Consider the following 13,888-nt stretch of genomic DNA (forward strand, 5'->3'; position numbering starts at 1 on the left):
GTCATGTGGCCATTCTATTCCCAGTTTTTAAGGCATCTCCACACTGTTCTCCAAAGTGGCTGTACAGCTCTTCTTTCTCACAATAGTTTCCCATGTCCTTACCTCCCTGAGTTTTGGAAAGGATCCAACCTGTCTGCGTTCTTAGACAGCTTATACTGTATAAATAATAACAATGATAACAAAAATTAATGTAACATAGTCATAGTTATTTCCAGTTTACAGTCATTTTCACATGTTATATTTATCTTGAGCTATATCAAGCAGTTGATATGATCCTCATCTTCCAGGCAAAAAATAAAGTGCCCTGGAAGCATCAGAGGGGTTCAACAACTTTGTCCTTTGACAAGGATACTAATGATAAGTGTAATGATTAATATTCACTGAGCATTTGCTTAGGCCTGTCTGCTTTTTTTTTTTAATTCACTTAATCTATCCAAGAATTTACAAGGTAGGTATCATTTAATTTCACTGAACAGATCAAGAAGCTGAGGTACTTACCTGAGACCATATTGTCTCCAAGTGGCCAAGCAGGGTCCCTCTAAGGCACTCTGACCAAGGGCCCGCCCACTCTCCCTACACTTTAGCTATTAAAGAAATTGGATCATGTCATCTGAAATCAGGCAGAAGGACTCCGTGTTCGGTCTAAGAATCTTATTGGGCCAGCCAGTGAAAAATGCCTGAGTTTTCTCGGTCCTCAGAACTAGCAAACAGTGGATTACAGCAAGGAAAAGATAATTCTGGAAAATTCTAGTGAGGCATCTGGCATTTGGGGATCTGAGTCAAGTCCAGCCCTGCAAAGAGGAGTCCACTTGTCAGTGTGACGCCCCTGGGTTTGGTGTTGAGTGGCGTGGCCTTCGGCTCCCCAGTGTCGCTGTCAGAGTCTGGCCTTTATAGGGACATGAGCAGAACCCCTTCTTCACAAACCTCCAGCCTCTGTGCCTGCCGTGTCTCGGCAGGTACCACCAAGAAGGGTGAACCCCATGCCTTGTGCATCTGATTGCCCAGTACACACAGCATTCCAAAGCTCCCTCCGTGGTCTAGTCCTTCAAATCTCTGTGGTCCTGGGCTCCTCGTCTAAGGTTGACTTGTGAGCAATTCTAAGCCCAGGACGGCTGCCGCTGGCCACGTCCTGTTGGTGCCAGAGGTGGCAGAGGATTGGTAAGCCCTTTCTTCTCCACTGATGTGTGGGCCTCGCTCTGTTCTTTACCCTGAGGTATCACGGACCTAAACAGACTGTTGGTTTTCGAATTCCCAGGATCCATTTGCTGCTGCTTTGGAAACCTGAGGTCCACTTGTAGCGCCTTGTTGGCAGTAACCTGAGAGCAGGGTCAAAAGAAGACTGCTCTCTGGAGGTCACTTAACATCCCAGCTCATGGCATGCCTTGAAAACAGCATTTCCAACCTGGCGCTCATTGTTCCTTGTTAGTCGTTACCAAAACATATCAGTATTGATAAAAGCGAGCATAACACCTCACAACACCCCGTGCATCAGAGGCTCTTCAAAGACCAGAGTGAAACAGTTGCTGGTATGAGATGCTCAAGACTAATGGTAAACCTGGTTTCCTGGCCACTTACCACCACAAAGGTACTAGGAGGTGGCTCTCGGGTCTTCCAGGCTTCTACCGGGAGGAAAGGCAGATGACAACTCCAGTGCTTGCTGTGGCTTAATTTTAAGTGCCACTGGGCATGTGTTTTTCTCTTTTCTCTCCCCAGCCAAGAAAAACTTTTGGACAAATATTCTGCGGCTCATTAAATAATCTTGGAATCCTGTGCCTCGGCTTATACCGCATGATAGATGAAGAAGAGCGCAATCCAGAGCACAAAAGGGAAGTACGCTGGTGCGAAAGGTGCTGGGCCCCCATCCAAGCATAAAGGCCAAAGCTACTTCATTCAGGAATGAAAGGGGTGGCCAGAATTCAAGGCCTCTCGTTGCAATGAAGGGTGTGGGGAAGTAGATATGTAGGATCAGTATCAATAATAGGAATGAACCCTGATGATTGGGATCCAGTTAGTACTGGCCATGTGAAGAGAATGGGATCTTTATCCCCAATGAAGTTTGAGATGTACACCCAGATTTTAAGTCTGAATTATTTTGCAAGTTACCCCTGACCCATGGCTGTGCAACTTTTTAAAGCTGAAAGCCACTGTCCACTTTGAAAAGATCCACTTGTTCACTGCTGGGCTCACTGGGTAAGTATTTATTGAGTGCCTCTTCTAGCCACTGTGCTTGGTCCATCTAAGTCTTGGGAGTGATATGTAGAGATTTCAGTTTAAAGAAAGATCAATGTGACAGCAGGAGGGAAGACAGAGAAAATGTGTGGAGGGAGGAGGAATAAAAAAAGATGGTGCCGTTTGTAGACAGCACAGCGATGGACTTCCAGGCTGAGAGTCTCATGGTGGGAGTGCGCAGGATTTGGTAGAGAAGGAGAAATTAAAAATACCAGAGTGGAAATGGACTGTTTCAGGAGAAAGGGGAAGGAAGTCAAATCACTCCAAGTGGAATTGTGGTGAATACAAAGAAAGACAATTTCTCGGCTCAAAGGAGAAGAGAAGGGAAAGAAAGGATGCCAAGGTCAACCTGGCTGCAGATGAGGGCTGAGCTTCCGGGAATGTTTACATAACATAACACTAGGATTTCTCAGCAACAGATGGCTAAGCCCCTGCTGAGAGAAGAGAAGGGAAAGTTCACAGGGAGTGGAAACAGAGGTAAAAGGTACAGTAATTGCTGCAAAGGATGGAAGAAGGAGTTTATGGTGGATTCGTAGAAGCAAAACTACAAAAGGACAGGGGAATGGGAAATCCTGATGAAATTCAAGATCAGTGGTCCTCAGAGTAAGGAAACAAGAGAGAGAAAGAGTGATGGGAAGTTGCGGGCAGAGAGTGATTGATTGAAGTGTAAGATTGTAGCCGGCAGGATATGTCAGGAAGTCATAACATCAGTATGTGGCCAGGAAAGTGGTTAGGAGATAAAGATCGCTGGGGAGTGGAAGTCAAAGAAATTGGTCTGCCTGTTGGAGTCATAAATCATGCAGGCACTGCAGGCACGTCAGGTGACGGCGGCCCTGGAGTTGGAGAGAAAACGCATCCCACGTGCCAAAGGCTTAAATAAACATGGAGCTCTATGGATGACACTGATGAGTCAAGAGGGAGGGTGGTATGGCTGTAGAGCGTTGACCACAAAGATGGCAGAGGAGTATGATGCTCAGGAAATGGCACTGGAAAGCATGAATGATACTGACATCTCCTCCCTCCATCTCTGTCTGTCTGTCTATGTCTGGGCTCCATCCGCTTCCCCCCAACACCTCTGGAAATGCTGTGGACTGCGGTGATTGGGAGAATAGGCAAGCCCAGAGCCTAGAGTTAGAAAAGCCATCAGAAAATGACTAGCCCAAACCGTGGTCCTCCTACCTCACTCCCATTAAAATGATGGGAAGAGCAGGACCCAGAAGGGAGACAGCATGTCCAAGATCAAAGATGGTTGGTTTCAGAGACAAGGATGAAAATACTAGTCTCCCAGTTACTAGTCCAGGGCCTCTCCTATTGCACCACACCAAAGATTGTTTTTTTTTAAATTATTAATCAGAAACCAAATAAAGCAAGGCAACACAAATCTTTCCTTTTCTGTCCCCCAGCCAACTGACTTTCTTATTTTGGTCACTCCCTGCACCCACACTGTCCCAGCTGCAGGGGTACAGAATTCAAGTTTGGCTTTTCTTACAGGTTTGTGATTACCCGGCCAGAAAATGAGTTCAGCCTGCTGCCCTCGGATCTCGTGTTCTGCGCCATCCCTTTCAGCACCTCTTGTTACAAAAAGGATAGTAAAGCTTCAGCTCCATATGAGATTATAAATATAATGCCACTGAAAAAAGAGACGGTCCCAGACGTAAGTCCTGACCAAACACCTCTAGTTGCCCAGGCCAGGGAGAGTGTATCACAACTGCCCCGTAGGCCAGTCCCTTTGTTGGAGCCCAAACCAATCCCTGCTACTGATTCTAAGCAAGCAATATTGACTCTGGGCAGTAAACATTCATCTCATCACCATTGCACATACCCAGGTGAAACTGTGGAAGAAAATGGAAAAGAAAGCATGGAGGAAACCACAGTGGAAGATGCCTATGCCTTTCACCATTAGACTAGACTTGTCGCTATTCCCCAGGGGCCCCTGGCTCACTCTTTACACAGCATCTCCAGAGATGGTGACTTTGAACACGGAAGATAAGCATGGAAGTCTGCCATCGTGCGCCAATTGTGCAGTGGCGGGTAGACCAGCAAGCCCACACTGTTTAGGAAGAGAAAGAAGTTCGATTTAATCCCACTGGACTTGGTGTGATAAATAAAGAAATAGATGATAAATGCCTCTGTAAGGGAAGTGCATCGCTCTGTATCTCTTAGGCAGGAAACATGATGGTTGGAGCTATGTCAAAGACGTTCTTCAGTACTTGACTGGGTTTCCTCCAGACAGGGGATATGAGTCATCAAGATAAAAGTGAGAAGGACTTAGACATAAGAGACAAGACATAAAGAGCCCCAAATCAAGCATCTTACATTCCTTATCTTCAAACAAGCAACTAGTGAACTAGTATATTATCATCTTCTCTTTTTCCCTCTTACTTTTTGTTTCCTCATCTCTTTCTATAGGAGATGAGAGTGGCCACTTGGAGAGATACTTGTTTGAACTGGAAAGCAATTTGTGTATAATGAAAGCCTAGGCATGGCCTGGCACAAAAATGAATATTAGAGTGTCCTCAAATGGGGTACCTGGGTGAAGTCAGGTAGGTTGAAATATATAACCCTCCGGATCCTCTTACTGAAGAACAAAGGCAGCTCACGAGAGGTAATAAAACATTTCCCTGTGTTCCAAGAGGAACCAGTCCACTTCCTTGTAAACTGCATCATTAGGTCATTTTGCCTGGGTATTACTCTGTTAACAGAGTAAAAGTTCAGCACATCCAGGAAGTATTTACTCCCAATTGGTGAACCTCATGAGCTTCCCAGGTGGCACTGGTGGTAAAGAACTCACCTGCCAATGCAGGTAGACATAAGAGATGTGTGTTCAGTCCCTGAGTTAGGAAGACCCCCAGGAGGAGGGCATAGCAACCCACTCCAGTATCCTTGCCTGGAGAATCCCATGGACAGAGGAGCCTGTCACCCAACTATAGTCTGTAGGGTCGCAAAGAGTCAGACAAGACTGAAGCAACTTAGCACACATGCACGGTGAGCCTGGTAAGAAGTGCCTTCTTGTGTTATAAATACGATACAGGGATAAAGGAGGAGGAAAGAGAATAATAAACTCTATTTCTCTTAAGTGGTTTTACATAATGCTTATGATATCCTTGATGTTTTTCACAACATCCTTGTCAATTTGGTATCACTACCTCCATTTGACAAAGGAAGAAACCATGTCACAAATAGAGTTCTCAGAAAGGATACCCAGTTAAATTTTAATTTCAGATAAACAACAAACTTTAGCATGAGTGCATCCAAATTACTGAATTTAGCTAGTAAGTGATCGAATCCATATTTAAACCTAGTTAATTCAACCCCAGCACCTATAAACATGTGCCTCTAAGAACACAAGTAGAGGAAATGAAACAAAATATTCATCTATGAGAAAAAAATTTGTATTGGGAAAGCTTTCATTGTAATGAAATTAATATACGTAGGGAAAAAAGAGTGATTGTAAGAAAAGTTGTCAGAGACCAAGGATCCTTTTTAAAATTTTTCAAGTTTAGCTAAGTCATCTTCATCTTTCTCTTTTTACAGATTGACTTTCTTTGTTTTTCTGTATACACGGCAAAATATATTTCCTTGCAATTCCAAAGTTACAGCTAGAGTTGAAGACACATCAGAGATTTAACTGTCCTGTTTCTGTGTATCAGATCTTGATTTCTGAAAGAAAGTACGAAGAGGACTCAGCTTTGGCTTCTCCATCCCAGCTATCAATGGATGAGGAACAGGGTACCAGATCTTGATTTCTGAAAGAAAGTACGAAGAGGACTCAGCTTTGGCTTCTCCATCCCAGCTATCAATGGATGAGGAACAGGGTACCAGATCTTGATTTCTGAAAGAAAGTACGAAGAGGACTCAGCTTTGGCTTCTCCATCCCAGCTATCAGTGGATGAGGAACAGGGTACCTCTGAGTGCAGGACTTGTCCTCAGGGAAGGGAGGCTAGTTCATGACCTAGGAAGAGGTACCACCAAATATCTACTGCAAAGACAGTACTATTTCTTTGCCACATTTCCCTGAGCCATTTTATCCATATAGCAGTTTCAGTAGAAACAAAATATGCCTAGGAAGGGATGGACAAGCCCTGTGCATATTCATATGCACAGACTAATAGTTTTTATATTTATTTTCTAATCTAAACTTAGCCTCTGGACCTTCAGAGTAAAAACGTAGCCCTCAAATGGTCTCACTTTCAATGTAGCAGAGAAATTTGAATGAAAAGTTCTTTACTTGCCAGCATTTTAGAGGAATGGGTACCAAAAATATGGCTAAAGAAATATGGCGATATATGCAACCATTGCCAGTATGTGAGCATTTCTGTTGCCAGTCTTGAAAAATAAAGTTCGCAGAGGGCCTCCTAGACTTATGTGCCAAGTGACACCATAACTCTAGAACCAAACCCTTTACCTAGAGATATAATGTACCCTTTACATTTTAATACAAGTCATAACACTAGATCCTTTGGTAATACGGCAGATACTTAATTCATAATGATTATTCAATTTTTATCAATTGAAGGACTGACATGAAGACAAGATAAAATGTACAATGAATTTAACAGTATGTGACTCAGTGGTTTTTATGATTTTTTTTAAAAGACATTGACCTTTCTGAAATTATATGAAAGCTACAGTCTTCCTCCCCAGAGAAAATTAAGAGATGTATGTATTACATAAAAGATATCATATAAATGAGAGGGAGGTCATGGGTCACCCTACAGTTTCTCCATCATCTTCCCAGACCCCTGATATAGACCTTCAATAACCAGTGCAGTGATCACCAGAAAGGACATGGGAGTCAGGAGACCAGAGTACTTGTTTCAGATATTTTGAGAAATAGCAAAAATGCCGCCTATCCAATGGATGGTTCACGTAAGCCTAGAGAAACACTGGAGCAGCATTTAAAGGACTAAGAAGGAGGACAACCAGGTTACCCTGAAGAAGCTGGAAGGCGATGTGTGATGATCTCTTTAGGATTTGGTGTTCAAAATGTGGTCCCCAAACCAGCAACATCTACAATACCTGAAGGTGGGCTCCATCCCAGACCTGTTGAATCTGATTCTGACTTTAACAAGATGTGTAAGTGATCCATACGTTTAACTTTGAGCAGCAGGGCTTTCAAGGAGTACATATGTGTTTATGTATATATGTGCAACATAGATGTATGTGATATATATCTGTAATATAAATTGCACATCCACATAAACACCTACATATACACATATGCATACGCACATAAGCACATGCACACGTGGTGACTCCTGGCAAATGAGAAGATCTGGAGGTTTGGATTTTAATAAAAACTATGCCCTGCAACATTTAGCTCTTTGGCGTGTTCACTCCTATTTAAGACCTACAATACATTCCAAACATCTCTAATTAGTTATAAAATCCTTAAGCTGAGTACCTTTCAAACCATAAAGGAGTTAAGGGAGGTTAAAGTTCAGTCAAGTTGGTGAATATTTTCCTGGAGGAATAATAAACAACCTTCAGCTCCAAGGCATGGGTTATTCCTTCCAGGTCAATGAAACAAAGAGCGGAACCTCTCAAAGCCGGCTGTGTGGGTTCCTAGATTGGCATGCTTAAGGATCACGGGCAAGAGAGGAGAGGAGGCGAGAGAGAGGGAGGAAAAGCCCTCACACTAATGAGGTTTGAAAGGATACAGGATGAGTCCAGCCCTGCCTGCTGAGAAGAAAGGAACCTAGCAGCTGATGCTAAATTCAGACTAAACTAACCGCAGTCCCCTGGGGACGTCAAAAGGTAAACCTGATCGTCCCTGTCATTTACAATCATTATCAGGCAGACTGCTCCTGTAATTTTACTGGGGCGCCAATTAACAGACCCCTGAAGCTCGAGGTGGCGGGGCGGGGGGTGGGGAGCGGGGGAGGGAAATGTCCCAGGCCTCCTCTGGTTTTTGAAAAGACAAAACCAGGCAGCCTTTTCGCTGCTGTCTTCTGATCATTACCTCTGTCAGGGCGGGGGTGGGGGATGACTTCATACAGGGCAGGGCGGCTCAGCTCAGGTGAGTGGCTAGAGTCGGGCTTTTCTCTCTGCCTTCACTTCCTCTGTTCTCCAGCAACCTCAGGGAGCCTCCGGAGAGCCGAGCAAGGCTTGTTACTTTCTTCCTGAGATATGAAATGTTGATCAGCTTTCCCTCTTTCTCATCTTCAAGAAAATATCTTTGCCACATTTCATCTTGCAGGAAACCCGGGAAAGGCCAGCAGATGCATCAAGAAAGCAGCGAAGAAGGACCACTGAAATGTATTCCTTGGCCGCCTTCCTTCCTGACGCCAGTCTTTCTCTTGCCTTCCTGACACGGCCAGGCTTTTTCACTAGTCATCTACATCACTGCTTGATTCCCACTGCTCTGATTCACTCCTTAAGCCACCCCAGGCTCTGGTTGCAACTCCCATGATTCTGCTAAAAAGACCGTAAGATCATCAGTTCTTTTGAAGTCACTGGGTTGAGGAGAGTATTAAGTACTGTCCAACTTGCAGCCTGAGTGGGATTCAGCACAGCTGATCCTCCCAACCCCTGTCCCATTCGGAAACATTCTCTTCTCTCGAGTTGCGTGATACAACCATCTTTTAATCGTCCATTCACTTTCCTGACTATGCATCCTCAACACTCCCTTCAACTTGCCTTTTATACAACGTGATTAGGTATTAGCATCACTCAAATCTTGACTGCGGACTTCTTTTTTCACTCTCAGGGCTCAGTGAGTGATCCACATAATAAAACTGCAGAGCATCTTACCTAAAAGTTGAGGACAGAGACTACTTACCTGTAGCCATTATTTCTATGCAAGAATGTGGGTCCAGATGTCCAGAATTTTTTTTTTTTAATTTTAAGAGAAATTGAGAATTCTGATTTTTACATAAAATATGATGCTGTTAAATATGTTTCTCATAGTCATGAGAGAGTAACTATAGCAGATGAACCCCTACTCCAAGAAAAAATGTTTAAAATTGGTTTAAAAAGATTTTAAAATACCTGTTTGAAGTAATCATAGAGCCACACAGTCAGTAAGAACTTCAAAGGCTAAGATCCAAGAGAAAAGAAAAGCACTGAGGTGAGTTCACCATTCTCTGATGTTTTTCCCTCAGGGCATTGGCCAAGTGAGACCAAGCAAGAGATCAGGTTGGAATTCAAGGTTAAGGGCATTCAGCAGACACATGGGGGTGGACGGGAAAAAAAATGGAGGTGAGGTTTATCCAGGCAGGTGGGAATTGAAGGGACTAAGTTTTAGAGAAAAGAGAATGGAAACAATGAGTGTGTGCTTGAGGATATTATTTATTACTGATATTTCCAACATAAGAGGCTCAGCAAACAAAAGGAAAGGCCAATGAAGAATCTAAAAAGCGAAGCAGAGCTTCGGCCAGTTTCAAAGTGCTGGTGGGATGAAGTTGGCATCCAAGGCTGGATGAGGGCGATGGGCCCAGTGTTCTCAGTTGAGATTCTTGAACGCTTTTCCTTCGGGATTCGACTTCAGACTAGAAGTAGACCAGTCCTCACAAAGCCTGAAATCAGCTTTAATGCCTCCCATTCCTAGACTGTATCAAGGGGACCAACCCCTACTCTAAGTAACTCACTGAGTAAAAAAGTCAATAGATTCTTTCTGCTGGAAGTTAGCATGATTCAGAGTCTCTACACTTTTTTATGTACAGAATCCAACATTCAATAAAAATAACTGGAGTCAGTCTCATATCTGCCTTGTTTGATGCTTTTCTTGAGCAAGATAAATGAGCCTCCAGACAGACCAACAAGCCTTGCTGCCTTCAGATTTCTGAGACGCAGCATTGTCCACAGTATCTTTTATTTCTTTTTTTGCCTTCAATAAATAAGTAAATAATTACCATTTACTGAAGCTAAGATGCTTCAGTCACGTCTGACTCTTTTGCAACCCTATAGACTGTAGCCCGCCAGGCTCCTCTGTCCATGGGATCCTCCAGCCAAGATTACTGGAGTGGGTCACCATGCCCTCCTTCAGAGGATCTTCCCAACCTGGGGATCGAACCAGAGTCTTCTGTGCAGGCAGATTGCAGGCAGATTCTTTATTGCTGAGCCACCAGGGAAGCCCAGGAATGATATTAGAGAGATTCAAATGGCCTCAAATCAAGAGGAAAGAAACAGATAATGGAGACGACTCACAAATGATCTAGATATACTACGCAAGACAGACTCTAAAGTAACTGTAACAGACACGTTCAAGAAACTGGATGCCACTTCCCACAGGACACCAGTGGCAGAGCTGAGGGATAATGTTGTTCTGACGCAGGGAAGGAGGGGCTTCTGCCTGCTTGCTAACCAGGAAGGAGACAGTCTGGGAGGCTGGTGCAACAATGATCCCAAAGGAGGGAGGCTTAAGAGGGAGGGGATATATACACAGTCATGACTGATTCTGTATGACGGAAACCGTCACAACATTGTAAAACAATTATTCTATAATTAAAAAAAAATTTTTTTTAAAGGTTGCTGGGGTGCTTTGGGGCCTGGAGCAGCAGGACAAAGTGGAGCAGTACCACAGAAGACAGGTCCGGAGAAAGGCTTGTGTGAACTGAGGATGCTATCCAGTCGTAGTTGGACGGCGAGCCATGCGGGGAACCACATGGGCTGGAACCAGCTCCAAAATGCACTGAATAAAGTCACAGACATCTTGAGGGCCCTGGCCAAGATCAGCAAGGACTAGAGAGGGAAGGATCATCCACACCATTGGTCGACAGCATCAAGGAAGTGAAGGATGGGGCCTTCCCTAGTGGTCCATCAGTTAAAGAACCCTCCTTCCAGGGCAGGGGACACGGCTTTGAGCCTTGATTGGGAAATTAAGATCCCACGTGCTGTGAAGCAACTACTGAGCCCCCATGCTCTAGAGCCCATGCTCCAACACAAGAGAAGCCATCGCAATGCAGAAGTGCTTGTGCCATACCAGAGAAGCCCTGCGTGCTGCAGTGAGATGCAGCACAGTCAAACAAAAAAGTACGGATGGAGGATGCAATCGTGCAGCACAGACAGCTCACTACAGCTGTGGAGAACCTCAAGAATATCTTCTTGGGGCCCCAGATTGTGAGGGAGTCCCTGGACTTCATTAAGCAAGGGGTGCTCCTGCAGGCCCCCTGGAACCTGAGGGACCTGAAACAGGGGTGCCCCTGGGATGAGCTGATGCATAAGCACCACCACGTGGACATGACCCTCATCCATAGCTCCTTCAGGAGAAAACAGGGGATCTCAGTTGAGCTGGCCAAGCAGCTGTGGATGATGCTACAGAAGTCCCTGGCCACCGTCCCTGTGACCCCATTTTGCTGGTCTCTGTTGTCTGGATCTGGCAAGGAAAGAAAAATTGGTGCATATTTAACCAAAAAAAAAAAAAAATGCAAACTAGCTTTGTTCTTCCTAGAAGGTCCAAGAATTGGAAGGAGGAAATGTTTCCAAAGAGCCGACTCATTGGCAAAGACCCTGATGCTGGGAAAGATTGAAGGCAGGAGGAGAAGGGGTTGACAGAGGAGATGGTTGGATGGCATCACCAGCTCAATGAACATGAATTTAAGCAAATTCTGGGAGATAGTGAAGAACACGGGAGCCTGGTGTGCTGCAGTCCACAGGGTCACAAAGAGTCAGACATAACTGAACAACAACCATGTTTGTGCTCTTGGACAGAATCAAGGCTGCTAGAATTGAGGGCACAGAGGCAGACCGCAGGTTATCCAACAAGGAGTGGTCCATCTCCCACCTGGAAGTCATATGGAAGCATGTCCTGGATGACCTCATTGCTACCAAAAACCCCATGATTGAGTGCTTTCCTCCCCATTAGGAGATTTTCAAAAACCTCCTCAACCACCAAGCTCTGAGAACCTGGATACAAATCTCGTGGGAAGATCTAGAAGCAAAAGAAATGATGAGCCTGTTTGACGTGGGTCTTGAACACCAACACAAGCACAGAGATGGTGGGGAACATGGAGCTGGTCCCAGAAATGGACGTCAGTGCCCTAGAGGTTATACTTCCTTCAGATGTGGTGTCTGAACTGCTGCGTATGTCCATGTCAGCTCCCTCTTCAAACACCGTTTTCTGGCTGCAGAAATCACTAGATGCAGACACTAAGGATGGCATGAAAGAGACTGAGCCCAGAGCTGACCCACGTGGGAACACTCCCTGCCATCATCTTCTAGATTTTCCAACAGATTCTTTAAGTTGTTACCCAGATAAGTGAAGATTTTAAGATAAAGGAACTAGTTAGTGTTTTCAGTAAATGAATTCTTTCTTTTTAAAAAAATCTTGCATTTGGTAAAAGTCACACAATATAAAACGTACAATTTTAACCATATTTAACTGTACAGTTCAGGAGACTAAAGTACATTCATATTGTTGTGCAGCTCTCACCATCATCCATTTCCTGAATCTTCCACCTTCCTGAACTGAGACTCTGTCCCCATTAAACACTGACTCCCCACCCCACCGCCCCAGGCCCTGGCATCTACCAATGTACTTTCTGACTCTATGAATTTGACTCTTATAGAGATGAAACTCAGTTGTAGATAGAACATCTGAAATACTGGCAACACCCACGCTGTTACGGGTTATGTTATGTTCAGGATATGACAGCAATTGTCACAACTGCCAGACGTTTACGGAACTCCTGGTCAGTTTAAAGAGAAAGTATTTTTAAAATGAAATGGAGGCTATTCTCTCAAATCATCCCACCCTCACCTTCTCCCACAGAGTCCAAAAGTCTGTTCTTTACATCTGTGTCTCTTTTGCTGCCATGAATATATTCCCATCTTTCTAGCATTGAAAAATGCATATTACCATGTGTAAAATAGAAGACCAGTCCAAGTTTGATGCATGAAGCAGGGCACTCAAAGCCATTGCAATGGGACAACCCAGAGGGATGGGATGGGGATGGAGGTGGGAGGGGGGTTCAGGATGGGGGGGCCCCATGCACATCCGTGGCTGACTGATGTCGATGTATGGCAAAAACCACAGTATTGTAAAGTGATCATCCTCTAATTAAAATAAATTAACTTAAAAAAATGAAATGGAAGCGTGAACCAAATATGGATGGGGTTTTAGATTCCATTTTTGCAAGAAGGCTGCAGCAGTTACCTGGAGGAGGTCTTTTGGGATCTGGAGCAACATCTAGATGAGCCAATGGCAAAGAAGTGGCTGTTAGGCTCAAAACTGTAGCCATTGTCTGTGTTACTATGGAAGCATATTTCAATGATGTTGCCAAAATTCAAAATCATATAGAAAGAGGGTGACAGCAAGTGGGGGTGGGGTCCCTATCGGCCACCACGCAGAAGCACATCTCATCCTGGAGCACCAGGTAGCACAAGACCGTCAGGGAGGCGGAACAGCTCCACTTCTTGTTCCGGAAGTCTCCAGATTTGGTAAAGGTGCAGGTGGGCAGAGTATCACTACTGCCACCCTTGCAGAAGTCATCAAATTAGCAAACCCTCTGTGCTCTGCCTGGAGGTTTCAACTTTGATCAGCAAATACCCAGACACCAAGGATGACTGCATTGGCCCACTGCTGGCCACCCAAGGGGGCACCTACCAGGACATGAAGTCAACCATCAGTGAGGCTCTGGAGCAGGGCCTGATGGCAGGAAATCCAAGCTATGTGCCCATCTTCAAGGGAATCATAACTCTCAGTCTGAACGTGGTGTGA

General features: G+C 44.6%; 1 protein-coding gene and 1 pseudogene across 1 annotated transcript in view; both read left to right on the plus strand.

The window, feature by feature from the left end:
• Nucleotides 1–4,353, plus strand: part of LOC147343751 (potassium channel subfamily U member 1-like) — a 27,627-nt gene extending 23,274 nt beyond the window's left edge. The window contains exon 8 of the mRNA XM_086380421.1: nt 1,714–4,353. Coding sequence (XP_086236547.1) covers nt 1,714–1,872 — 159 coding nt within the window. The 3' untranslated portion in view covers nt 1,873–4,353. The remainder of the gene's footprint in view (nt 1–1,713) is intronic.
• LOC147343752 (exocyst complex component 3-like) lies at nt 2,370–13,888 on the plus strand (annotated as a pseudogene).

Source organism: Bos grunniens, chromosome 27 (genome assembly GCF_055505025.1).
Source record: "Bos grunniens cultivar Pamir isolate PY7600 chromosome 27, Bosgru_T2T1.0, whole genome shotgun sequence".
Classification (NCBI taxonomy): Eukaryota; Metazoa; Chordata; class Mammalia; order Artiodactyla; family Bovidae; genus Bos; species Bos grunniens.